The following is a 27267-nucleotide window of genomic DNA, read 5'->3' as shown; positions in this document are numbered from 1 at the left end:
CAGCATTGCTCTTGAACATTCTTTGCTAGTTATATATACTAAAGCGCCATGGAAAAAACATTGTTCATAAGCGACGGTGTAAAGACGAAAATACCCATCTTCAATTTGCCTTTGTGTATTTCAAGTTGGTACAGTAAAAAGACGAAAAACCCTTTTGCACACGTGGAGTGCTAATGAGGTTTCTCGGTGGTCTTGTCCTGATTCGAAACGAAACCGAATCCCGCCTATCCAAATTTTCTCACCCTTTCGTTCCTACCTCCTCCACCTCTTCATCCTTGCTCCACCGCGAATCGAAACCAAAAGTTGCTCATCCAAATCAGTTTCGGTTCACTCAAATCCTTAGAACCCTAAAACCCAAATTTCTCCAGATCATTCCAAAATTCAACGGCAAACACAAAACCCAGATCCCTAAACTCACTCGATAACGTGTCAAGGGCTGGGCATCCAGTTCTCGCTCCCGTTGGATCCAGTATGCTTTTGCTGCTGCCAATCTACAGGTAAAGCTTAAATTTACATACAATTTTTTTTTTCTTGATTGGAATTTGGGCTTTTTATTCCTCCTTAATCCCAAGGTTCTGTAATTTATGCAACTTCGATAAAGGGACATGTTTTTTATTGCTGAAAATTGTTAAGGCCAGTTTAGATATTCATTTGCTCATTAATTGCTTCATTTCGGCCTTTAATCCCGTTGGATCCAGGTCCTGTCTCTCGACCAGTTCAGCCTGGCCCGACTTCCTCCTTTTGGCCTTCAATTGCTTCATTTTTTCCCAGTACCATTCTGGGTATGTGTGTATTTCAAAACAAGTTTCTTCGGTGTGCCTTGTTCCATTGCAGTGGTTGCAGTGAAGCTTATCTTTGTCAATATTGTAACACCCGCCCTCTAATTATAAAAATATATGTATGTAATTACCCCAAAACATTTTAATTATATCAATTTTGTCCCATTTTATCTACCCAATCTGAAAATGGATCCCTTTCTTTCTAAATCTGCCACTTGGCAGCACCCCAAACAATTTCTCCTTCTTCTTTTCTGTTTTTCTTTTCTTTCTTCCTGTCTCTCCCTCTCGGCTCTCTCTCATCTCTCACTTCTCTCCCTCTTCTCTGCACCGCGCACACATGCACGCACCCATCTCCCCGCGCGAGGAAGCCCATCACCCTTCATCACCGCGTCCTGCTCTCTCTCTCTCTCCCTCTCGTTCCCGCGACCCCAGAGAACCGGAAAAGGAGCTCCGGCGAGATTTTTCAATCTCCGGTTAGGTAAGCCCCTAATTCTCTCTTTTCGTCCTTGATTCTTGCGAGATTGAGGTTTAATTGGAGTTAATTCGTGATTTTTGGAGGTTATAGGACGAAATCGAAGCCGGGTGTAAGCACACCCAACTCCGGCGACCTCGGGGGTTTTTCCGGCCATCTCCGTCCATTCCACGACGAAAGGAAGGTATAGAAATACTCCCCTCGTCTTGCTCTTCGTTTTGGTACCTAGATCGAAGTCTAGGGTTGTGTGTGGAAGTCGGCCGGAGCTGTGAAGCTCCGGTGGTGGTGCTCCGGCGAGACAGGCCTCCCAGGCCGGTTCCATGCTAAGCGGGCCTTAGGCCCGTGTGGTTTGGGGAGCCAAGCCCAAAACCCTAGCCTATTTTACTTTTAATTATTTTATTTAATTGTAATTGTTTTAGGACCCTTAAAGGCCTTCGGGCCATTAGGAATTTAGGGCCCGTAGCCCATTAGTCAAACCCAAGAAACCTTTTTAAGGTTTTTATTTATTTTCTGTTTTAGGAAGTAAGGCCTTAGGGCCAATTGTAAAGTGGGCTTTCAGCCCTTTTCCCAAGTCCCTTTAGCTTAATTAAAACCCAAACCCCAAGCCCATTCTGGCTTTCGTCCAGGATCTCTCCTAGGCTAATTTCGACGTCCTGGACCCGTTTTTGAAGTCCGTTTTCCCAATTCAATTGTTAAAATAGAGTTTTATTAATTGGACCCTTTATGTGCTTAGGGGCAATTATTGGTGACGTTTTCTTGTTCGTTAGTTTGCGTGACTCTTCGGCGGCTAAGTACTGTGAGTGGACCCCTTCAAAAGCATGTTTTAATAGTAGAAATGCATACATGAAAGACATGATTTAATGATTACGTTTTATGAAACGTTTTGAGATAACATGCTTACTAAGGCTAGTTTGAATTATTACTATTTTTCCTATAACCCATGTTCTTATAGAATATCCGATGGATGACGATATGATATGTAGAACATGTTTCGAACACCTCTTTATAGTATAGATGATGGATGACTTTATACTATGAAGTTGTTTTTTAATATATATATATATGTTCAATGGTTTTGTACTTACCTAGTGGTCCTTTCTGCTATGGGACGTAGGGATAGATTCCGGTCCGTCCCGGGCGACGGTTTGGTGTTGGCATAGGGCTTGGAGTGTGTTTCCTCTGGCTATTTAGCATAGGGACGGGGAGCCGGCATAGGGCCTGAAGTGTATTTTCCTCTGACTGTCTGCTCAGAGACGGGGAGCCGGCATGGGGCCTGGGGGTTATCGGACAATTCACTAGTGATTATTATATATGAATTATGATTTGAGATACTGCACATCATGCTAGAATTCGGAAAACCTATGTTTATCATTATATATATGTTTTCATAAACCTGGGGGTTAGTACGTTGATAACTGTTTTATTATATATATATCAACTTGGTCCACTCATGTTTGTTTTGCGCCCCCTTCAGGACTTAGAATCGAGGCGTACAATCCCGGCATCCAGACACTTCCGCATCGGTATCTTCGAGTCCTCTAGGTGTAGGACCCCGTTCTGTGTTCATTCAAATTGTTTATGTTAATTCTTCTAATATTCTCGATTAGATGTGTGCTCTGAACACGTTCCTTAAATGCATATTCTTTATTCTTTTATATTTATAAACCTTATCTATTCCTTATTCTCAGCATTTGCATTCAATTAATGGCTTTCGTCACCCTTGGGTGTCGGCCAGCACGTGCCTATCTTGGTATTCGAGGAATATCGGGATCGGGGCGTGTCAAATATCTTCTTGGGTGCGATTTGGGCTAGATGTTCCCGCGGATGTTAAACGAAAGGATGATGATGATGGGGACTTGGTGATCATCACCATAGAAGAGCTTGTGGTTTTAGATTTTGTTTCAAGCATAGGGGTTTGTCTCTGGCCTTCACGTCTAACCAAATAAAAACATTCTTCAATCCCAGGGATAGGTTTCATCCTTAGGATTTCACTCCTGACTTGATCAAAACCATGATCTAACCCCGCAACAAAGTCGTAAACCCTGTCCTTTGAAAGCTCCTCCCTACGGCTTTGCAGGTCTGCTTTGCATATCATCTTGATAGGGCGCCTTTTATCAAGATCTTGCGATACTCCTTTGAGTTCAGTGAAGTACAAATTTACTGGACGACCGTCTTGTTTAGTTCGCGTAGCCCTACACCTGAGTTCACAATATTGGAACTCGTCTGAATTGTCGTAAAACATCTGGGTTACACTTTCCCACACATCTTTGGCTGTCGGCAAGTCAATAAAGAGACTCGATAGGTGGGGCTTCATGGTTTTCAACAACCATCCTCGTACTATAGCAGTGATCATTGACCCACTTTGTATATCCAGGCGAGTCTTCAGCAACAACAGGGGTTTTTCCTGTCAAATACCCCAGTTTGCCAAGGCCAGAGGCATGGACCTCCATCATCTTCGACTAAACTTTGAAATTCGAGTCGCTCAATCTAAATCTGAATGGAAGGCCGCTGATTTTGGTAGACTCACTTTGAATAGACATAGTTTGCATGGGAATTATCTCACCGGTTTTTGTTTTTCTGTCTTCAGTCATTGCAGGGACTGATTTGTAGGTTTATTTTGATATGTTTTTTTGACTTTGTAGCTTTGTTTATTCCAAAGCCACAGACGTTGGATTTCTCGGTTCGTGACAAACACCAGCAATAATTCTTGATGCAAGTTGCATGCCTTGAGGGGGTTTTTAAGGGTTTTTGGAAAGAGACGGGCCGAAGCATCCTCTGATACCGACATAAAAGTTAAGGTGTAATTGTACGTATCCTTCTCTCTAGGAGGTAAATAAATAGTTGTTCAAGAGGTCCCATAAAATAGGAAATAAGAATCCGAATTATACAAGGAATCAATCACATGATCACATTCCTAAACTATATGGTTGACTCACGTCAACAAATAGTTATAGAGGAAATACAAATGATTTATTATTTGATGTGTTTGAGTGTGCCAAGGTTGAGTCAAACTGATAACTGTGCAGCTCAAGTTATATCGCTTCTGTTCTTCCAGTAATCTGAATCAGGATGGACGGGATACAGATCGTGAGCAGACGCAGACGAAGCAGTCCATGGCCCTTCAGTTGACTCCATTTCTATATGTTTCTCTCCCGTGCCCCTTCCAAAACTAGATTGAAAATGTTTCCTCATTGCATCAATCTCAATACTCTTGGCATTTGGATCCGAGACCAACTCATGAACAACAACCTTTCCTTCAAGCATGCTCACAACCGAAGACATGGTAGGCCTAGCTGTCGAAGTAACATTGCAACAAAGGAGAGCCACATTGATTGCAACAATCATCTCCTCTTTATTAAAGTCTGATCCCAACCTTGGATCAACTAGGTCCATCAAATCCCCCTGATCTTTTAGAAGTCGTGCCTACAAAAAATGGAAGCATCAAAGGCAATATGAATTCTGTCTTTGGATTAAACTTCATCGATTCAAATGTACTTTCATACGTATAAGGCATATTAAGAAAATTTGAAGTGAAATTAGGAAGTAGTAGATTCATGCTACCCAATCAAGAAGATAAAAGCTTTCTTCCTTTTTCCGGTAAGTTGTGTTGTTTCTCCCGCTAACAATTTCCAATACAAGAATACCAAAACTATAGACATCTGCTTTATCAGTCAGATAACCCCGCATTGCATATTCGGGCGCCATGTATCCACTGCAATATCATGAAATCAAATCATTAACCCAACTATATTGAAAGAACAAATCTGCCCTTGAAATTTCTTGAACAAGGATTTGGTTAGGTTGGAAATTATGTAAGTTAGAGACTTTCCGTTGCTCTATCTTCTTTTTTAAGGGTTGAAGAAGATCAAAACAAGAGAATAAGAAGATAAATAAAAGTGTAGGGACTGACTAAGTTCCAGCAATACGGGTGCTAATGTGTGTATTATCCTCTTCATTAAGCTTGGCCAATCCAAAGTCAGATATTTTCGGTTTAAGATTTTTATCAAGCAGAACATTAGTAGCCTTGATGTCTCTATGAACGACCTTCAATCTTGATTCTTCATGAAGATAAGCCAAACCTCTTGCTGTACCAATACAAATCTTGTGCCTTGTTGGCCAATCCAACTGCAAATGACTTTCTTTTGCCCCTTCAATTTGCCAAATTAAACAAAGTTAGTTGTAAAGGACATTTTTAGTGCATAAGATCTTTTATGCCCATTGTATGAATGAAATGAACTTTTGGCAAGCGAGATTGATATTTACTAAACAAAGCATGAGCGACGCTATTATTTTCCAGGTACTCATAGACAAGCAATAGTTGATTTCCTTCAACACAACATCCGTGGAGCTTGACAAGATGAGGGTGTTGCAGAGCAGAAATCATGCCAATCTCATTAACAAATTCACGATTCCCTTGCTTTGATTTGGAAGAAAGCTGCTTAACAGCTATTACGGTGTTATCTGCTAGAACGCCCTGCATTTGAGAAAGATAGTCAAATTCGCCTCACTATATAAAGCAAATTAACTTTCATTTGAACAGACAATATCAAATTAGAAAAAAATGTAATAAATAAATAAATATCAGCTCCGAAGAATACCTTATAAACTGAACCAAAACCACCTTCACCAATCTTATTGGCTTTGTTAAAGTTGCTTGTGGCATCTTTGAGTTGCTTTAAGGTAAATTTACCGGTTTGCAAGCCCACACCCTTCAAATCTGTATCACAAGTAAAACTCATAAGAAATTGTGTCGAAGAAAACTTTCAGAACGATAGTATTCTTAGTTCTTAATATTTTGTGCTTCTAGAATTTAACTAGTAATTGGATCTATAGGCAGACACTCTGCAATCCGCATCATGAGTTTGGACGATAAATATATTATAGCAACATCAAAGGGCCAAAAAGCTCAATATCTAAATAATTACTGTCTTTGTGTATGCACGTCAATATGCATGAGAACCATGCAAAATAGCATAAATATTGTTCTTAGTTACGAAAAAAGTTCAATAAGAAAAAGTAATGGAGAAACAAAAAGAAAAACCAGTATAACAGAATAAACTGCAAATTATTACCATCCTCCAATGTCTTTTGTTGTCCTGGGAGACCTCTCTTACAAAGAATACCAAATATCAGTAGTATAATGAAGACTCCTCCGACCACAATTCCAACCACACCACCTGTAGGCACGCCACTTCCACCAGGTTTTGGCGGGGGATCAAAGTCTGTCGGAAGAAAGAATATAGCTTAAATTAGAGTAAATGTAAATGTAATTGATATGAGAGTGGATTATTCAACCAGCTATCTAATGCACACAGAAACAGAAGATTGAACCCGGTCCTTGGGGCATCCTTAAATAAGTAGATAGTATATGAAGTAATCCATCGAACAAACTTTCTTCGGATGGTTGTAAATATTATATGTTTCCCTTAAGTGAACTGGATTATTTTCATGTAAATAGTTAAAAATGTTAAAACAGTCCAACCCCAGCCCATTCTACACAAATCCAGAAAATTCTAGCACTAAAGACGGTGCATCATGCAGGCGTATCAATATGCTAGATAATTCTAGCATTATCCTATTAAGTCAGTGGGTGTGTGTATATAATCATGTGCTAGAAAGTTCTAGCAGCTTATACAATATGTGGCTATTATGAAAAGTCATATGTCGGTGCAGTGTGTGCATGAACATGCACTAGAAAGTGCTAGTGAAGTCGGCATACATGCCTATAAATAGGTGTGTGATGTTGTGAAATAAACCAACCAACCAAGAAGAAGCGGGCAACCAAGTGAGAGTGAGAAGTCAGAGTAGTCTTGTGAGGAGTATGAGTGATCTAGAGTTTGTCTTTAGAAAATGAGTGAGGTCATTGCCTCTAAAGAGTGTCTTTGAGAGTTTGTGTGTTGCAATATTTTGTGAGTGTAATACAAGTAATTTGTTCACTTGTTTTGTGTCTCCAACACTTGTGTTAGAATTCTGTACTCTTAAGTTTTTCCTCAACAAACAATCCTCAAGTTGAATTTTGTTGTATTTAAAAGCACATACCGTCGCCTAGAAAATTCAGCATATTATGTGATAAGAAAATTTAAAAGAGTATTTCAAGTCTTGGCTCAAACTATGTAAAACAGGAGAAAAGCACAGAAGCATTTTTGTGAAAATACAAGGGAAAGGAAATATTGAAGAACCTTGCAGAGCTGAAGTCGGATCTCTTAATTTAGTAGATATATCAATGCATATGGTCGACGCATAGTAATAAGACAAAGGTCAGATCATTGAAAACTTACTTGGGTCTACTGAAATAGCTGAAATAAGAGGACCATAGACTCCTCTAACAGGGATGCCTGTCGTCCCTTTCCCGGCCCAATATAAACGAATCTCCAATGTATTATTAGTTACAGGAGCAGTAAAGTTCATTATGACTACATCACCAAACACACGAGCTTCATCCATGATATTGAAGTCCTTCTTCACTAGGATTCCCTTCAATATATTTATGTATATATACTAATTTAGTTGCTTAACATTTCATGAACATAAATGTGAAAGTTAACATTCAAATCGACCAAAATATAAACAATGCTAGCTGAAAATTAGAATAATTCACTGGTATACATGGAAGTGGATGCGATACTTACCTGAATGTAAATATTGAATATGCGCCTTCCCAAGCTTTTATATGTTTTGCCATTTCTAAACATTATCTCTGCAAAATGGAGCTTTACAGTGTAGTCTCCATTTCCCAGACAAAACCCAAAATAAGTTAGAGAGATGGGAGAAAGGCGTGCGTTCATGTACAGTAGAGGATTGGCCATAGAGAGTGTAGTTTCATTACGCCATATAAAGGTGTCCTTAGGGCGGTCATCATCAATGAAGGAACCGGTGCTGCTTACTGCCCAATTTGTTGTGCTCTGGTACAATGATGAAGGTCCATCTAGAAATGTGTCAGCTTCATATAGTGTATCTTTCTTTCCAGGGACAGTAAATTGTGTCCCACCACAATTTATATGGAGCGAGTAGTACAAATCTATGAAAAAAGAAAATGGAGATTAGTAGGCATTGAGGAGGAAAACTAAAAAAGAATACAACAACAACAACAACAACAACAAAGCCTTTTCCCACTAAGTGGGGTCGGCTAAACTAAAAAAGAATGAACCGAAAAAATAAAGGTAATTATTTGTGTAGAAACCCGGCTTACATTTTGGACATTCTGAAGTTTTGAAACATGAAACAGTTCTCCTGATAGAGTAATTCAGGGTATAGAAAATGTCAGCAATCATAAATGGAAGAAGTAGGGAAAAAAAAATAGTACAGAATACACCGTTGGAAACCAAAGTAAATTTATAGGTGCATGCTTTGAGACGGTTAATTTGAACTTACGAACTATTGCCTTCTGACGAGCTTGCAAACAAGTTACTGCAGAAATTAACACAAATGAAAAGTTAATCTAAGCTTTGCTCCACATAACACAAACAGATTAACTTCAAGCTAATGGAGACATTCTTACGTGTTGCTTAGGGCTGGACAACTTGCATCCTCTATGGTGAGGTTGTTATATGAAAGATCACTGCACAAAAAGAGATATGATGCAAATTCTGTTGAATTGTAAGTCTCTAGCTGATTAGAATTAGTGAAATAAGTTATGAGCTTAATTGTGTATTCACTTGAGTTGTAATATTGCCAAGTGTGAGGTTCAAAGATGTAAGGCAAATAATGCAAAAATAGTTAGATGTGTGGCTGAGATCACTTTGTGATGTCTAAGGATCCAGCTGTGCTTTGCTAACGGTAAAATTCTCTTTGCACGACTTGTATGTTAGAGAGAGAGAGAGAGATATTGAATGAAGAAGGATTCTCCACTGCTGCATTCTGCAGAGCAGCGAGGACATACATTCTCTGTGTGATTTTCTTCATCCTCCTTTTTCAGTATTAATCATCTTCTGCAGTCCTCATATTCATTGAGGTTTCATAAACCAGAATCAAAGAAGCATAAACAAATTCTTTTCCAGATGTGGTTTGTCAGTACAAAAGGGAACAAGGGTGAGGAGAAAGAGGTAGGCATTAACATGGTTCGAATGAAGTTTTTGATGTAATAGTTTTATATCTATCTTAGTAAAAAAAACAGCATAAATTTCCTGAGTAACTAAAGAGTAGCATTTGGAATAGAAGCTTACACTTTGTATTTCGGCCAATTAGGTACAGGTCCAGTCAGCAAGTTTCCAGTTAAGAATCTAAAAAGAAAGAATACAGAAAAACTCAGTAAAGAATATAGTGTTTATTCTTAGGAATTTCTTTATAAAGGTTTGAAAATTTGAGTTTGCCAACTCTGAGTGCATTAGATCAGTACTTCCATCAGAAAGACACATCTAAGGGTGATCACCTTGTGTCAGTTAATTGCATGAATAAACTAAATTCTATTGCAGTATAACCCGTGACTCATAATTATAGTAATCCTGATTGGAAATCCTTCCAGCTTGTCAGGCTGGGGTGTATCAAAACCATTGAAGAATGTCTGCTTGAATTTCATGTAAGGAAGACTAGATTGGTCATTCCAATTGCTTACATATATTGCACTTTTGGTAGACTAGCCAAGCTGCTTGGAATTACTCCGGTCAGCTTGTTAAAGCTGAGGTCTCTACACAAACAAATAGCAAATGCAGTTTAGATGTGCTCTCTGCAGAAAGGGAAATGACATCTGCAAGAGATGTTCTCTTAATAAATACAGAAACATAAAGTCCGCCCAACAGCGTCTAAGTCACTTCAATAATCCTAGAGTATAATCACATCTAGAAGAAATTTTTTATTTGAAGACGGAAAAAAATAGGGACGAATACATTTGTACTTACAAAGTTTTCAATTCGGTCATATGCGCAAGATATGGAGGTAGCTTTCCAATAAGGTTGCAATTCCTCAATATCCTGCAACAGACACCAAAGCTTTGAGTTTACAGAAGATTTCTGGTACAGACAGAAATTGTGTGTCATGGAACCATTAACTCACAGTGTCTTCATGTTTTTCATCTTATCCAGCGAAGGAATGGGTGATTCAGGTCCACTCAAGTCAGTGATTCTCCTGCACGTTAAAATTGGGCCATGAACATAAACTACACATTTCGCTAATCGTTTTGTATTTATAAATAGAGACGAGATATACTAACAAGTCAGTCAAGTTTGTCAAAAGAGAAATGCCAGAAGGAATTGGCCCTGTCAAACCGCTAGCTTGAATCACTCTGTTTCAACGAGTCATAACATATGAATTAGAGATAATATTCAGAATCATATAGCAGAAAGATGACACACAAAAGAAAAACACTCACAGTTTTTCAAGATTTGTCCAGTTCTCAATAAAATCAGGTATCTGCCCGAAAAAGTGACTGTCACTAACCCGACTGCATAATGATTGGACAAAAGGGAAAATATTACGAATTAGTATCAGAAAGCAGTAAAAAAAATGTATAAGTGCTCGGGAAACCTTTAAGAAGAAAGAACCACAGAAACTTACAAGTCCTTTATTTTGGTAAGATTTGCAAATGTTTCTGGCAACTCCCCAGTAAAATTGTTTGAGGAAAGCAGCCTAAATACGAAATAGATATAACCATTATATCAATGATAAAGAAGTAGATGATTTACTAGTGAAAACATCCAGAATTTGTCTACAAGAAAGAAAACTCCAAATCCAAATACTTTTTAACACGGTAAAATTTGAAAAGGACTCTTACAATCTTTCTATGTTGACCCAAGATCCAAGCTCCTGAGGGAGAGGTCCAGAGAAGTTATTGAAACTGATGTCCCTATACAAACAAATTCAATTCCATTGATTAAAAAAACATCATTAAGGATCTCCATGGAATCAAATGGGGTAAGCAAGAAACCAATGCGCAATCAACACTCACAAACTCTTCAGGGTGGTGATGTTTCCGAGCTCTTTGGGGATAGAACCGTTCAAAAGATTTCCAAGAAGGGATCTGCATAAAAAACTATAGTCTTAAGATCACTTTTTTCAAGCAAGAGGATCAATAACATTAACATGTTCGTCAATACACCCCCATGTGTTCAATTCAATATTTATGATTCAAACACCTCATGACCACGGAAGCCCATCATCATGAACAAAACCCAATGTAGTAGATTCATAGTTTAAGAAAGAAATGGCTGAAGAACATTGGAGTGACCAAATAAAGCAATAAGAACATGACATGAACATCAAACACAAAAATGCCAGGTAGTGTTGAGAGAAGACAGTACATGTTCAGAAGTGGAAGAGAGCTCCATTCTGGAGGGATGGTACCGCTCAGGTAGTTGCGGGTGAGGTCACTGAAGGAGAAAGAAAGAAACCAGTTATTGTCTCATTGACAACAAAAATAAAGGTAAGCTATATATGACATTAGAATAAACCATTTACACGACACATAGTTATTTTCTTTTAAATAATGTAAACTTGGAGGGGTAAAAATGTGCTTACATTTCTTGAAGATAGGTGAGATTTACCAGCTCTACTGGGAGTGTTCCTTGCAAATCTTGGGCTTTTAGGGCTTTTAGAATTCTGTGCTTCATCGGAAAATAGGGTTTCAAAGATTAGTTGCAAATTAACAGATATCTATTACGCATCTATACTGTGACTAAAAGGAAAAGCAACCATAGAAATGAGACCAAACAGGTAAAACGCTAATTTATCACAGAAAATGCTTACTTTTGGTCAGGGAATTAAATAGGAAGAAGGAACTGGTTTTCTTACTTTAAAACCGAAGGAAAATGTCCAATGTTCTTTAGAAAGAATAAAACTTGAGGAATTACACAAACGGTAAATGTGTATTTGTTACAAGCACACTGTGAATCATTCTTTCATTAACTTTGCAACTAATAACTTTGTCAATACAGAGTTGTATGTGTATAATAAGTATGCAAGAATCATGGTGACTACGTACAATTATACGTTGATCAAGTATGCAAGAATCAAGCCTAAATACAGCACAGCGGTAATACCAAGTCCTAACAACTCAGCATGACATGGAACATCTATGCTGGCTCATAACCAGATCAGAAACACATTGTTATAGTAATTGAGCAAATTGGTCACATCCCAGAACTAGATTTTGCAGATAAGTTAAGTTGAATTGCTGTACATGGTAGGGTTGAATGTTTTGTTGTTCATTCAATAAGAGAAATAGATTAGTCTTTTTGCATTTTCTTGAATTTCAAGGCACAAGAAGTTCTTATTAGATCAAGAAAAACTTCCAATTGGTTGCGGGTTGAAGAAAAAATAAAAAATCTGGAGGGGTAAAGTATTGGGAAATGGAAACCCAACTAGTGTACGTGTTTGGATCAAAACTTGACTTTGGGCTCAAGAAAGCAGCTAGCCCAAAAGGAGGCCTGAAGGAATAGTTGACCAAGGCCCGGCCGAAACCCAGAAAAGCAGAAAAGGCATTTTTTGACTTGGTGCAGCTCATGAAGACCACTTGCTCACCTACCCAAAGGCCAAGTGGTATAGACTGACCAGCTACACAGCCTATAAAGTACTTTATGGTGGCATTACATGTAAAATAGCTGATGAGTTATCACCCTCAAACCGCATTCGGGCAAGGCTGCTGCTACAGGAGGCCAAGCCGAGTTGTCTATATAAGAAGAAAGAGAAACCAGGAATAAGGACACTCAATCAAACAAACAAATGCAAGCACAAACTATGCTCAAAGCCAGATTTGCCTTCAAAACGAAGTTGTAGTCAGCCCAAGCCTTCATCCCTCTCGGGACAAGCCTTCATCCCTCGTGGGATAAACCTTCCTTCAAACCTTTATAATAGCTCTGCTACCCTGTTCAACCTTGCTGTAGTATCGATTCATCTTTTGTAATCTCTCTATCTCTCTCTCTCTCTCTCTAAGCTTTCAGACCCTTGACAAAACTACAAAGATTGGAACCTGCAAAACGATCAGCCTTACCTGATAAGGTTAAACCTTGCCCGACCTTCTTTGTTTTTGTCTTTTCATTCATTAGCCTAGCAATATGTTGTATACTTCCAATTATATGCAAGTTATTTCAAGATGACTATTAAAAGGCTTTCTCAGTACTTGGATCCGATTTGAATATATCTTCAGTGTTCAAACCAGATCCAAGTCCTAAGCCCTCGGGCATGCAAATCTGATCAGTTAAAAGTCCTTGGCCTCAAGGCATAAAAAAAGAACCTTATGTGGACTTAACCCATCCACGACAGTCCTTGATAAACGAGAAGTCCAAAGTTACTTGGGGCGCAAGTGATCGACATACCTCTTAGTTTTATTTCTATTATATTATGATTATCATAGAACGCTTAAGCATGGAATGGATTCTGATGGGAAGCCTCAAGGCCTACACCTAAGGCCCCACGAAGGCACCTATTTGGATTCATTCCGTTCTGCGATCTAGAACGTTTGACTAAGAACGAATTCTAATGGGAAGCCTCAAGGCCTACACCTAAGGCCCTACGAAGGCACCTATTTGGGTTCATTCTACCTCTCGGACTCGGTTAATCAGAAGTATAATAGTTATAAGACTCTTGCACTCACAAGAACAAATATGATGTGTTCGAGCACTGGTTTAGTTTGATAAGAAGCCTCAAGGCCTATACCTAAGGCCCCACAAAGGCACCTGTTATAACTAACACGGTTTCTCGAGTATATACATATATATAACTAAAACTCGACATCCATTTTACATCTGCCATGCTGAAGATGGCAGTGGCATGCCTGAGCACCTAAAAGTTAATCTTGATTGTGAGCCTCAAGGCCTACACCTAAGGCCCCACAAAGGCACCTTTCAAAGTTAATTTTGTCCTTCTCTTTCAGCCTTGCCCGGTGAGCCTTGCCCGACAAATCTTGCCCGATAAGACTTGCCCGACGAAGCTTGCCCGACAAAGCCCGACAGTGAAGCAGAAGCCCGACAGCAGCCCTCAACCGGCGCCAACCTCCCGGGGAACTGTGTGCTCGTTGGCCAGGAAACATCCCCGACGAAAATTCCTGACGCGAACATAGTTTTGGCACGCCCGGTGGGATTCCCCTTTTTGATCAGAAGATATATGACAAAAATGTCAGAAGATTTGCAAACCACATTGTTGCAAATGTTGCAAAGATTGGAGAAAACCTTCACAGGCTCCAGAAACGATACAGACTTGGTTCCTCCCAAAGGAAAAAGACTTAAAGCTAGCCAGCCAGAAGATATGGTGATGGCCAAACCTGCAGTTCCCTTCTCGGAGGCCCCTATAAATATGATCAATATGGCATGGGCGGAGAAAGGAAAAGAAAAGATCACAAGGGAAGCAGAGGAAGAAAGACTGGCTAAAAAACCTACATGAGGGATGATCAAATCGCCCGAATATCCAAAAGTAGCAATAATCAAGGGGATGGTTATGTGTAATAAGTGCCAATGCGAGTGTGAGCTCGAAATTCCCCCAGCTGGAATCCTCATTGATCATGAACTGATCAGGAGGAAGGAAGAAGACGTAAGGAGAGAAGCCCGCGAAAAGATCAAGCAGACAACAAAAAAGGACACTTCCCGAAGCGTTTTTCAACAACTAGGAGGTGATTCCCAACCCAAAGCTTTGTCAGAAGTATTTCGAAACCATGAAGCTTCTAAAGAGGCAGAAGATATGGAGGCCAAAATACGGAGGGGTGCAGATCATCCTCAATATGGCCAGATGGGGAGGGAAATCAAGAGGATTGATGGGATAACCAATCCTGTCAGAAAAGGAAATCCTGCCCACCTAGGGCGAAAATGGTACATAGTCGGAAAGAACAGACAGCCTACCAAACCAATGGGAGCCTCCATGGTCAGGAGGGTTCAAAGGCAGCATAAAGCCTACATGAATTCCCTGAAGACCCCCGCAACATCCGAAGCCTCAAAAAATCAAAAGTTGGAGAAAACAGCATCTAGGGGAAGGAGTCAGCTCCGCTGGAGAAGTAAGAAAGAGGTAGAAAAGGCCAATAGTAAGACAGAAGGCGAGGGGAATCACGTGCCACAGAACCAACACCCTGGGAAGTATAGGATCTTGAGGAGAGCTCAAGAAGATCTGATCATGGTGCCAACCCCTGGGTGGAAGCTAGAGCCTATTTGCGTTGGAACTGTTTCATCTGATAGGAGACCACCTTCTTTGCCATTGGTGGATCCTTTTGGTGAAGTTCCAAAACAAACACTGTATGCGGGCATGAATCAACAGCAACAGGGGGGCACCAGAACCACTACTTCCAGCCGATGCGATGGCCTGGTTGGATGAATTCATGGACCAGATTGGGAGCAAGAAGGAAGATTTGCTCGAGCCTAATAATTTCCATGTCAACATGGCATATGTATTATCCGCCACGTTTGGTGTCAGACCTGATCAACCCGCTACTATGGAGGGTGATTACTTGACAACTGAGCCAATGATGGCACATGTCAATGTGGAGGTAGTTGAAGAAGAAGAATCTGGCAAGGCCGAATCTTCAAAAACATCCAAAAGTGGTCCTCTAAGGATTTATACAGACGAGATGGTGTTTAACCGCCCGAACATCTCGCTGGCCAACCATCTGAAGCCCATATATGTTACAGCTTACTTGAAAGGTGTGCCCTTCAAAAGAATTCTAATTGATGGAGGAGCAGCTGTTAATGTGTTACCAGCCAAGCAGATGAGGAAAATGGGAAGAGGCACGGAGGATCTTATTCCCACAGACCTCACGGTCTCTAGCTTCTCAGGCGCTATCACCAAGACTCATGGGATATTGCCTTTAGAAGTGGATTTGGGATCTAAACAGATAATGCTGGCATTCTTTGTGGGGGACTGCACCTCCACTTATGGGGCCTTACTCGGAAGAGATTGGATCCACCAAAGTTTGGCCATACCCTCCACTCTTCATCAACAAGTAGTTGTTTATCATGAGGCGGGCACAGAAGGACCAGGCTTTTGGGAGATAGTAGAGGCCGAATCACGGCCATTCCTCCCCACAGCCAATGTTGCGGAAGAAAGTTTCTACAACCCCAACGTAGGAATCTTGAAATGTTCAGGAGCTGATAAGAACGGCCGCCCTACCAAGGTGACGGCCCAAAAGCTTTTGGAACAAGGAATGCTCCTTACTAAAGAGGAGTGGGATAGACCTTGTATCATCCCAAATCCCCTACACCATCAATGACTGAACAAAAGAAGAAAAATCAGGTAATGGCAGTCAGATCCCTGATTAAAAGACTGTTGGTGTATGGGAAGGGAAGAAGGCAAGAAAGGGAGCTCTTGGATAAGGAAGAGCAAGAATGGCAGGAGGGAGCTTCAACCAGCCAGCATGAACGCAAGGAGGAATCTTGCAGAGAAGAACTGGATAGGGCCATTCAAATGGCCGAGTGCATATATGACCTAGACGGGCCAGACGACTTGCCCGAGAGCCTGGAGCTGGTCGAATTTTTGTGTGCAGAACCGGATAAGCCACCACCAGAAGTCCAGGATCCTCTGGAAATTATTGATCTAGGAACAGAGGATGATCCAAGACCAATACAGATCAGTGGTTTATTGAGGGTTGATTATCGGGCAAGGATTATTTGCCTTTTGCAAGAATTCAAAGACTGTTTTGCTTGGCATTATACTGAGATGCCAGGGTTAGATCCAACCTTGGTGGAACATAGAATGCCCATCAAGGAGGGATATAAACCTGTTAAGCAAGCACCACGAAGGATGTCGAAGAAGATAGAAGAAAAGATCAAAGAAGAGATTGAAAGACTGGTAAAAGTTGGCTTTATCAGACTAGCCAAATATGTGGAGTGGCTAGCCAACATTGTACCCGTTTTAAAAGCTGTAACAAAAGCAGTACGATGTTGTGTTGACTACAGAAATATTAATAGTGCCACACCGAAAGATGAGTATCCCATGCCCATGGCCGATTTATCCATAGATGCAGTAGTAAAACATAAAGTCTTATCTTTTATGGATGGAAATGCCGAGTATAATCAGATAAAGATGGCTCCAGAAGATATACATAAAACAACTTTTAGGTGTCCCGGTCATGTGGGGGCATATGAATATCTGGTCATACCATTCGGGCTCAAGAATGCTGGTGCAACCTACCAAAGGGCAATGAATGCCATCTTTCACGATCTGATTGGCCAGAGCATGGAAGTATATATCGATGACATCGTGGTAAAATCTAAGACAGAAGAGCATCATCTAGTAGACCTCAAGCAAACATTGACAAGGATGAGGATCCACAAATTGAAGATGAATCCAAATAAGTGCGCATTTGGAGTGAGAGCGGGCAACTTCTTGGGATTCCTAGTGCATCAGATAGGTGTGGAAGTGGACAAGAACAAATCTCGGGCAATAATGGAGTCACCTTCACCCACCAATAAAGTACAACTCCAAAGGCTACTAGGCAAAATTAACTTCTTGAGGAGATTCATTGCCAATTTAGCAGGCAAGATCCAGCCGCTAACTCCTCTACTAAGATTGAAAGATAAAGAAAACTTCGAGTGGGGACCGCCACACCAACAGGCTTTTGACAGCATCAAGGCATATTTAACTTCTCCACCAGTGTTGGTGCCACCTCAAAGGGGAAAGCCCTTAAAGTTGTATATTTCTGCTTCAGAAAAGTCAATCGGAAGTTTGCTAGCCCAAAATAATGAAGGCGGGAAGGAGCAGACCGTATACTACCTCAGCAGAATTCTGACCGAGGTAGAGATAAGATATTCTCCAGTAGAGAGATTATGCTTGGCTCTATATTTTACTGCCAGCAAGCTAAGGCATTACATGTTGCCCTGTCACGTACACATCATCGCCAAAACAGATGTGATAAAGTACATGTTGTCAAAGCCAATGCTAACAGGAAGGATTGGGAAGTGGATTCTAGCATTATCAGAGTTCAGTTTTCAATATGTACCCCAAAGGGCAGTCAAAGGCCAAGCAATTGCTGACTTCCTGACCGAGCATCAAGAATCTCAAAGTGAGGTAATCAATATCCCGGGAAGCCTGGAGGTTACTAGCATTTGGATCCCACCAAGAAAAGATATTTTGGGCAAAGAAGATAAGGTCCAGCAAGAAATAAGAAGAGTAACTGGTCTCTGGATCACTCCTTGGAAGTTGTATTTCGATGGATCTCACACTCAGAAGGCTTCAGGAGCTGGGATTGTGATTGTAAACCCTTAAGGGGTTTATCATTATTACTCATTTCTCCTAGACTACCAAGAAAATACTAATAATCGGGTAGAGTATGAGGCCTTAATAATTGGTCTGGAAATCCTGATGGATTTGGGGGCAGCAGAGGTAGAGGTCTTTGGTGATTCAGAGTTGGTAATAAACCAGCTAAATGGTGAGTTCAAGTGCAGACATATCACTATAGCGGGGTATCACATGGCAGCTACGCAATTATTGAGTTTCTGGGATTCTGAGATATCAGTCAATCATGTTCCCAGGGGATCCAACTTAGCGGCCAACGAGATGGCACAACTAGCCTCAGGAGTGCCAATACAGGAAAGAAAATATGGGGTAGATGTCGAGATCCAAAAAAGAAACCTTTTTTCTATCTTAGAAAGGGGATTCAGTCTGGATATAATGGTTCTAGAAACCAAGATAGAAGATTGGAGGTCACCTATCATTCATCATTTGAAGGATCCCTCTTCGCCTACAAGTAAGAAGAATAGACAGCAAGCAACCAAGTATGTCTTATGGGCGACGAACCTACTAAGGAAAACTCCAGATGGGCTACTATTAAAATGCTTAGGCCAAGAAGAATCCATGAGAGTAATGGCCGAAGTACATGAAGGAATATGTGGAGCACATCAGGCGGGGACAAAGATGAGATGGTTGCTTAGAAGGTACGGTTATTTCTGGCCCGACATGGAAAAAGATTGCAAGTCTTATGCCCGAGGTTGTGAAGAATGTCAAAGGCACGGACCTCTCCAACATGTGCCTTCAGTACCTTTAAATCCAGTAGTCAAGCCTTGGCCTTTCAGAGGGTGGGCGATGGACTTCATCGGGCAAATCTATCCAACTTCTAGTAAAGGGCATACTTTTATAATTGTAGCAATGGATTACTTCACCAAGTGGGTGGAAACATCGGCAGTAAAATCCATAACTTCAGCCGCAGTCAAGAATTTTATCGAGACCAAGATTCTGCACAGATACGGGGTGCCCGAAACTATAGTAACGGACCGTGGGCCATCTTTTATTTCAAAAAAAGTTGAAGAGTTTGCAAGCAAGTACAAAATAAAGATGATCCAGTCCAGTCCGTACTATCCTCAATCAGGCAGAGGCCAGCAACAAGATCCTGGTCAACATTATCAAAAGAATGGTGATAGATAGTCCAGAAAAGTGACATGAAAAGCTGGGGAATACGTTGTGGGCATACAGAACTTCCAAGAGGGCAGGAACAGGGACAACTCCTTATGCTTTGATTTTCGGGCAAGATGCAGTGCTCCATATGGAGATCAATGTTAGTTCTGTTAGAATTCAAAACCAATTTGGGTTACATAGTGAAGAATACATCGAAGGCATGTGTCAAGGAATTGAAGACTTGGATGTAGCCCGAATTGAAGCCTTGAACCAGATTCAGGAAGGAAAGAAAGCTGTTGCCCGAGCTTATAACAAAAAGGTGAAGATAAAGTCTTTCAAAGAGGGAGATTTAGTATGGAAAACAGTCCTCCCGCTAGGAGCTCAGCTTCGGGGCTTTGGAAAATGGAGCCCGACATGGGAAGGTCATTTCATTATTAGTCGAGTTTTGGATAAAGGAGGATACTACCTAGCGGACCTCGAAGTAAATGGGCAGAAACATCCCATTAATGTTAAATTCTTGAAAAAATATTGTCCTACATTATGGGATGTTAGAGATTGTTAAATTGAAGAGGGGGCAAAGTAAAGTAGGCTTCGGGAGTTTCATGTGCAGTGTTTGTTCATCAACCATTCAAAGAAGACAGAAAGACAAAAGTTGCTGAAATAATATTTATTTCATGTCGACAAATTGGTGAAATTAACAATAGATTCAATTCCTACGTATTACATTTGATTATCTCTGGATATGGTGGTGTTTTCAGCTGGTTTTCCGATATCTTCATGAATAGAACCCAATCAGGTGATCGGGTTGTGCGGCCAACATGAGCCTAGTAGAGGATCCTTAGACAGGACCGTCACCATATGTGATGGTGAAGCCCGACTTATCACCGTAACAAGGAGGAAGACAAGCCTTCAAGAGGAAACCGCCTGACCAATGGTGTTGGAGATAGCGGGGTGTTCGACCAAGGGTGTTGGAGATAGCAGTCATTTGATGAAAACCCTTTTTCTCACGAAAAGGGAGTTTTAGGAAACTCCACTCAAAGCCTGAGGAACCCATTTCTCAGTTTTTAAAAGAAGACAAGAACGCTCGAGGAAGATGGAAGGGAAGGCCGAAGAGGATTTGATGGCTTGACAGAAGAAATTCCGAGCCATAATTTATAGGGCCCACAGGACAGTTCAAAGGTCATGAGAAGAGCAAGGGGCACAGAAAACACAAGTTCCAAAAGATTGATATACACGCATGCGGATATTCAATTAATATTGGCGCCTGGAATTCCAGGTTAAATATCAATTGAAGGGGACACTGTTTGGATCAAAACTTAACTTTGGGCTCAAGAAATGAGCTGGCCCAAAAGGAGGCCTGAAGGAATAGTTGACCAAGGCCCGGCCAAAACCCAGAAAAGCAGAAAATGCCTTTTCTGACTTGGTGCAGCTCATGAAGACCACTTGCTCACCTACCCAAAGGCCAAGTGGTATAGACTGACCAGCTACACAGCCCATAAAGTACTTTATGGTGGCATTACATGTAAAATAGCTGATGAGTCATCACCCTCAAACCGCATTCGGGCAAGGCTGCTGCTACATGAGGCCAAGCCAAGTTGTCTATATAAGAAGAAAGAGAAACCAGGAATAAGGACACTCAATCAAACAAACAAATGCAAGCACAAACTCTGCTCAAAGCCAGATTTGCCTTCAAAATGAAGTTGTAGTCAGCCCAAGCCTTCATCCCTCTCGGGACAAGCCTTCATCCATCGCGGGCTAAACCTTCTTTCAAACCTTTGTAATAGCTCTGCTACCCTGTTCAACCTTGCTGTAGTATCGATTCATCTTTTGTAATCTCTCTATCTCTCTCTCTCTCTCTCTCTCTCTCTAAGCTTTCAGACCCTTGACAAAACTACAAAGATAGGAACCTGCAAGACGATCAGCCTTACCTGATAAGGTTAAACCTTGCCCGACCTTCTTTGTTTTTGTCTTTTCATTCATTAGCCTAGCAATATGTTGTATACTTCCAGTTATATGCAAGTTATTTCTAGCAAGATGACTATTAAAAGGCTTTCTCAGTACTTGGATCCGATTTGAATATATCTTTAGTGTTCAAACCAGATCCAAGTCCTAAGCCCTCGGGCATGCAAATCTGATCAGTTAAAAGTCATTGGCCTCAAGGCATAAAAAAGAACCTTATGTGGACTTAACCCATCCACGACAGTCCTTGATAAACGAGAAGTCTGAAGTTACTTGGGGCGCAAGTAATCGACCTACCTCTTAGTTTTATTTCTATTATATTATGATTATCATAGAACGCTTAAGCATGGAATGGATTATGATGGGAAGCCTCAAGGCCTACACCTAAGGCCCTACGAAGGCACCTATTTGGATTCATTCCGTTCTGCGATCTAGAACGTTTGAGTATAAGAACGAATTCTAATGGGAAGCCTCAAGGCCTACACCTAAGGCCCTACGAAGGCACCTATTTGGGTTCATTCTACCTCTCGGACTCGGTTAATCAGAAGTATAATAGTTATAAGACTCCTGCACTCACAAAAACAAATATGATATGTTCGAGCACTGGTTTGGTTTGATAGGAAGACTCAAGGCTTATACCTAAGGCCCCACAAAGGCACCTGTTATAACTAACACGGTTTCTCGGGTATATACATATATATAACTAAAACTCGACATCCATTTTACATCTGCCATGCTGAAGATGGCAGTGGCACGCCTGAGCACCTAAAAGTTAATCTTGATTGTGAGCCTCAAGGCCTACGAGCCTTGCCCGACAAGTCTTGCCCGATAAGACTTGCCCGACGAAGCTTGCCCGACAAAGCTCGACAGTGAAGCAGAAGCTCGACAGTAGCCCTCAACCGGCGCCAACCTCCCGGGGAGCTGTGTGCTTGTTGGCCAGGAAACATCCTCGACGAAAATTCCTGACCCGAACAGTACAGACGACTAAGCCCGTTCTAGTGTTAGGCAGCCGAAGCCCATTTGAGAATTTTAAGATATATTCCAATTTTCATCATAATTTTGTTCCAACAAAAACTGAATTGGTGGAAATCGAAATTTTCAATCCTGACTTGCACGTCAAGAATAGTTTATAGTTCTAAGAAATTTGATTCAATTTATTTTTATGCCACGAATAAGAACTTCAAATTTTTACGCCACGAACCCAGGCAAAATTTTCATTGTGTTAGGAAAAAGGTTCGGTACATTAAGTGTCATAATGCAAGTGGTAGAAATTTTTTCCCATGTATCTAAATATTTGTATTATGATACTTGATGTACCGAACCATATTCTCAACGCACTAAAAAAATCCCTTTGAAGCTAGGGTCGGGGTGTGAGAAAATCCCTAAGAAAGAAACGAGCTCGACTGTGCTATTAAACTAACATCCCTCAAATCCAATTGGAATTAATTGGCCTAGCTACCTTGCCCGACGTAAGGTTGAATGAGTGAATACAACGTGCCAAGTTGCCAATAGACAACTCGATGGTGCCCACACTAGGCCTTATAATTCCTACTTTATTTTGGAGGTTTCATGGGCATAGGGTTAGGTTTGGGGACATTTAGTGAAAAATTGATTGATACTTATAGCAAATAGACGTGGGGTCCACAAAACCGAATTCCAACCTTCTAATCAACATTTCTCCTCGCACATTTGTGAGCAGTTTAGATGGAACGAATTTTTTTTTTCAATATTTTTAATATAATAATATATATCACGCTAAGAAAAATTTACACGTATTAATATATGATTCAACGTAAATTTTATAAAGCTCTGTTTATATGAAGCTTTGTTTAATAAATAAAAAAAATTGTTCAATATAAGTTATTTTCCTCTCTTACATGCATAGTTAATTTTCTTTGTAGGAGACAACGCTGATTGAGAAGAGATTTTTTCAAGTGGTACACCAAATATCATATTACACATGGAGAAAATGATATTTTTTTTTCGTATTCCCTCACCTATTTTATAACACTTAAATTATTTGCTTGAATAATGAACAATTACAAAATTTTCTGCTCATTAAGATTCATTGACCTAAAAAGTCTTCATGTGGATATTATACAATGTCACTGGATGGTACGTGGACATAGACCTTTCTTGTTTTTTCTTTTAGTGTTTATTCTTATGACAAAGACTGAAAAACTTTGATCTTATCCTTCTCAACCTTTTTCACAACAAAAGGCGCCTAATCTGTACGTTGCTTTTTCTTTATTTTCTCAACTTTTTCTTTCTTTTTCTCTTAATAGTTCTATATATCATGAGATGGAGCTCGTTCAAAACACAACGAGCAAACTATTTATCCAGGAAAGAAAAATTTAATGAGCAATTTTTAATGGCTTAAGAAATAAGTTAATCAATGACAATTCTATATAACCCAACGTTTATTTTCCAACTTATGTTCTCTTTATCACATTAAGTTTTTTTTTTTTTAATAAACGATTATCTACACTAAGGCATGAGAGAGTTGTCTAAACCTCATAATGAGTTAGTAATTATATGGTTCAAATACGCCTTTGGCCAGAATCGAACCTAAAACCTCTCACTTACAAGTAAAAAAAAAACTAAGTGACACATTAAGTACTTAAATTGGTGTTTATTAACGCAATAATCTCATATGCATATTATGACAAAGAATCACTTATTTCTCTCGGTAATCTATTATTAACAACTTATTTCCAACTCTTTTCGCTGTAAAGTAACATTCTATATTCACAACGTGTCTCAAACAAAAGAACTATACAAACATAAAACTATTCATATCTATATATATACACACACACTAGCATATGGGCACACACAAAGTGTGTGAGAAATTTTTTTTTTTTTTAATAGAAGGAGAGAGGAAGGGAGTGATAGAGAATGTCAGAAGTTTTTTTTTTTTTTTTTTAAATTAGAGATATGTTAGAATTACATGTAGGTGAGGCTTTGAAAAAAAAAACAAAATTTGGTTGTGTGAAATTACATTTCTGCCCCATATTTCTTATTCATGTTTTGTTTTAATTAGAGAGTTAAACTGGTAATTTCATATGGTTTTGGTTGACAGTTGTGAAATTACATTTCTACCCCATATTTCTTATTCATGTTCTATTTTAATTAGAGGGTTAAACTAGTAATTTCATAGAGTTTTGGTTGACAATGAGTGTTTTATTAATTAGTAGAATGAGTGTAGAATGAAATTTTTGAAGTGCTAATAACACTTCCATATATATATACTAATTATATATATATATATATATATATATATATATATTAACGATATGTTCTCTATGGTGAAACAGAAAAAGGAGTAATTAGAATCTCTTGCATTTTTTCCAACTTTTTTAGATTAAACATATGTTCTTTTACAAAATTTGATGAAGATGCTTTCATCAATTACCAACTTAGCATTTTATTTATTCATTTAATATATATATATATATATATATATATATATATATATTCACTTAAATTAGCTAACAACTAATTTCCTACAATCTAGGAATTTTAAATTCACGGCATTATTTTTTAACTTTTTTTATTTTTAACAACTGATAGGGACGGAGGAGTGCGCTAAGTCTCATAATGAAGTAGCAATAATGTGATTCAAATTCATGGCTTTATTAAAAACATTAATTTAAGTAATTCATCAATATCATTGAAAAATAACTTTTTATATCTGTTATTATATTTAATTAGTCTCTTCTTTCATAAAAAAAAACAAAGTCATTAATACTTTTATTTATAAAAAAAATAATAAAATATAAAAAATAAAAAACTTCATTAATTTTATTAAAAAATGTATTTAAAAGTTATGGTATATTTAAAAAAAAGGTACTAACTTTTGGGACATTTAGATTCTAAATGTACCATAAAATCAAATGCACCAATATCAAAGGTACCTCTAAAAAATGTTTAATCAAATTCTTAAAAGGAACCAATGTTTACTCAACGAAATTAAAAAAAGAAAAACTAATGAAAAGGGCTTGAAAACTTTGAGTTTTAATGATAAGGACAAAATAAAGGGTAAAGTGAATAGTACCAGGATTGACTTTTTAGTGTAAAAATGTGGTTTTTCGTTAAAGTAAACAGTACCGGGTGCTTTTCGTTAAAGTTCCCATTAAAAAATAAGGCAACTACATCAAAACGTCCCAACAAAAAAATTTAGAAGCAGTAGCATTTTACTAACTAGTTGACAGTCTAATGGTACTTCTCTTATTAGATTTAAAAGATGTACCAAATTCAAATTTGTTTTTTGCCAAAAAAAAAATTCAAATTTGTCTCCCCGTTAATTAAAAAACAAGTAGTATTTTAATTTCTTAATTTTAATCGAAGTAAATATCCCCAACGATCTAATAATGTTCCGGAAAAACCTTTGTTGAGGGTGGCACCAATAAATGCACATCAATTTACATCACAAAAAGCCGATAAGATTATTTGGTATCAGCTTGTGAGATGTGGAAAAATTGTGTTCGGATCGTAGACCGCGTGTCATTATATGAGTGGAGGAAAGTTTTATTTTTCAAATTGTATTAATTTTTTAACACAAATAACTCATCATTTATATAATGACACGTGGTATACCAACTCATGTTCTGAATCCGAAATGTTTGTTTTTGAGAGAGAGAGAGAGAGAGAGAGAGAGGTTTACATTCCGGTAATATGGCAGACAGTGGAGGAGCAAGTACAGTTGATGGCATTCGCAGATTCTTTGGTTGCTTTTGGATCAGTCCATGGAAGTTGGCCGCTGCATGGATCTGCGTCTCCACTGAAATTCCAGCCCGTCTTCCCCAGTGTCTTTGCTATGTCTTTCAAAGTGTGCACTATATATACGCAAAATAAAAGGCAACAAATTAACATCGTGCTCAACAAAATAGTAAAAAAAAAAATTGATGCATAGACAAGAACTACAGAGTGCACCGCAGCATCATATGATTGATAACTATTTTAATTTTTAATTTTTAATTATTAGTTCATTGGTAACTGTTTTCACTTCTCGGAAAAATGTAAACTGAAAACCAAAATCAACCCAAACCAAATTTTAAAAACTAAAAGATTATCAAACAAACTTAAAACCATCATTTATAGAATGAAACAAAGGAAACTAAGGAAGATATTACACAAAGATATTGAGGTGAATTACTCGTACCTTCATCATTTGGCAATCGAGTAGCTCCAAAGGCAAAAGTTACAAAGCAAGCTACAAAGAAAAGAGAATGAGGAAGAAATCGAGGGAAGAACATATTCATCATTTTTCTAGGCAAGGTCTTTCACATTTGAAGAGAAAACCAGGGACAAAAGGATCAGTTTGTGCAGCTAGCTGGATGGAATATGTTGAGAGGTTTTGGAATTTGTTGGATTGTATGTATGAAAATTTGTGAGAGTGGCGAAGAAAGAAAGAAAGATTTGTGAGGAGAATGAGTCTGAATTACAGCTTTTTATTCGAAGGGAAGCAGTGGACCTCGAAGGACACAAACAGAAGTCAATGACTTGTGTTACCTTACTTGCCCTTAAAACCAAAGACCAAACAAGAAAGGAAAAAAAATAGGGAACTTTAACGAAAAACTTCCGGTACTGTTCACTTTAACGAAAAATCACATTTTTACACTAAAAAGTCGATTATGGTACTATTTACTTTACCCTTTATTTTGTCCTTATCGTTAAAACTCAAAATTTTCAAGTCATTTTCATTAGTTTTCCGAAACAAATATATTATTCCCAACCACTTACTCTATTTATTTTTATTTAATTATTTATATAATTAAAGATACATTTACATAATTTGAGTTTAGCCATGCTAGTTAT

General features: G+C 39.0%; 1 protein-coding gene and 2 long non-coding RNA genes across 3 annotated transcripts; 2 read left to right on the top strand and 1 right to left on the bottom strand.

The window, feature by feature from the left end:
* Window positions 1–204: 204 nt before the first annotated feature.
* On the top strand, window positions 205–4787 carry LOC139189358 (uncharacterized). Its single transcript, XR_011573230.1, has 2 exons — window positions 205–497; window positions 3894–4787. It is a non-coding gene; the product is annotated as an uncharacterized lncRNA (long non-coding RNA).
* LOC103448800 (uncharacterized) lies at window positions 1112–2906 on the top strand. The gene is made up of 4 exons (XR_003766991.2): window positions 1112–1257; window positions 1345–1435; window positions 1985–2047; window positions 2726–2906. It is a non-coding gene; the product is annotated as an uncharacterized lncRNA (long non-coding RNA).
* Window positions 4045–26974, bottom strand: LOC103448801 (probable leucine-rich repeat receptor-like serine/threonine-protein kinase At3g14840). The gene is made up of 24 exons (XM_070808240.1): window positions 26612–26974; window positions 26114–26285; window positions 11701–11781; window positions 11484–11552; window positions 11132–11203; window positions 10958–11029; window positions 10741–10812; window positions 10556–10627; window positions 10397–10468; window positions 10240–10311; window positions 10086–10157; window positions 9803–9874; window positions 9414–9470; window positions 8750–8809; window positions 8623–8658; window positions 8441–8481; window positions 7881–8269; window positions 7530–7725; window positions 6324–6473; window positions 5850–5968; window positions 5515–5725; window positions 5162–5399; window positions 4813–4963; window positions 4045–4674 (listed from the first exon to the last, which is right to left on the bottom strand). The coding sequence occupies exons 1-24, from the start codon at window positions 26712–26714 to the stop codon at window positions 4279–4281; spliced, it is 3045 nt and encodes a 1014-aa protein (XP_070664341.1). The 5' UTR covers window positions 26715–26974; the 3' UTR covers window positions 4045–4278.
* Window positions 26975–27267: the final 293 nt, after the last annotated feature.

The sequence above is a fragment of the Malus domestica genome, chromosome 11, assembly GCF_042453785.1.
Source record: "Malus domestica chromosome 11, GDT2T_hap1".
NCBI lineage: Eukaryota > Viridiplantae > Streptophyta > Magnoliopsida > Rosales > Rosaceae > Malus > Malus domestica.
Note: the sequence above shows the minus strand (reverse complement) of the source record. Positions and strands in the feature narration are given on the sequence as shown.

Bases quoted from the DNA above. Each gene is read 5' to 3' on its own strand.
- LOC103448801 (XM_070808240.1), bottom strand. From the start codon at position 26,714: ATGATGAATATGTTCTTCCCTCGATTTCTTCCTCATTCTCTTTTCTTT. The intron at 10,158-10,239 runs GTGAGTTAATGG...TGTCTGTTGCAG, and splicing joins ATGAAAAACATGAAGACACT to GATATTGAGGAATTGCAACC. The intron at 5,969-6,323 runs GTAATAATTTGC...CTTGTGATACAG, and splicing joins ACAAAAGACATTGGAGGATG to ATTTGAAGGGTGTGGGCTTG.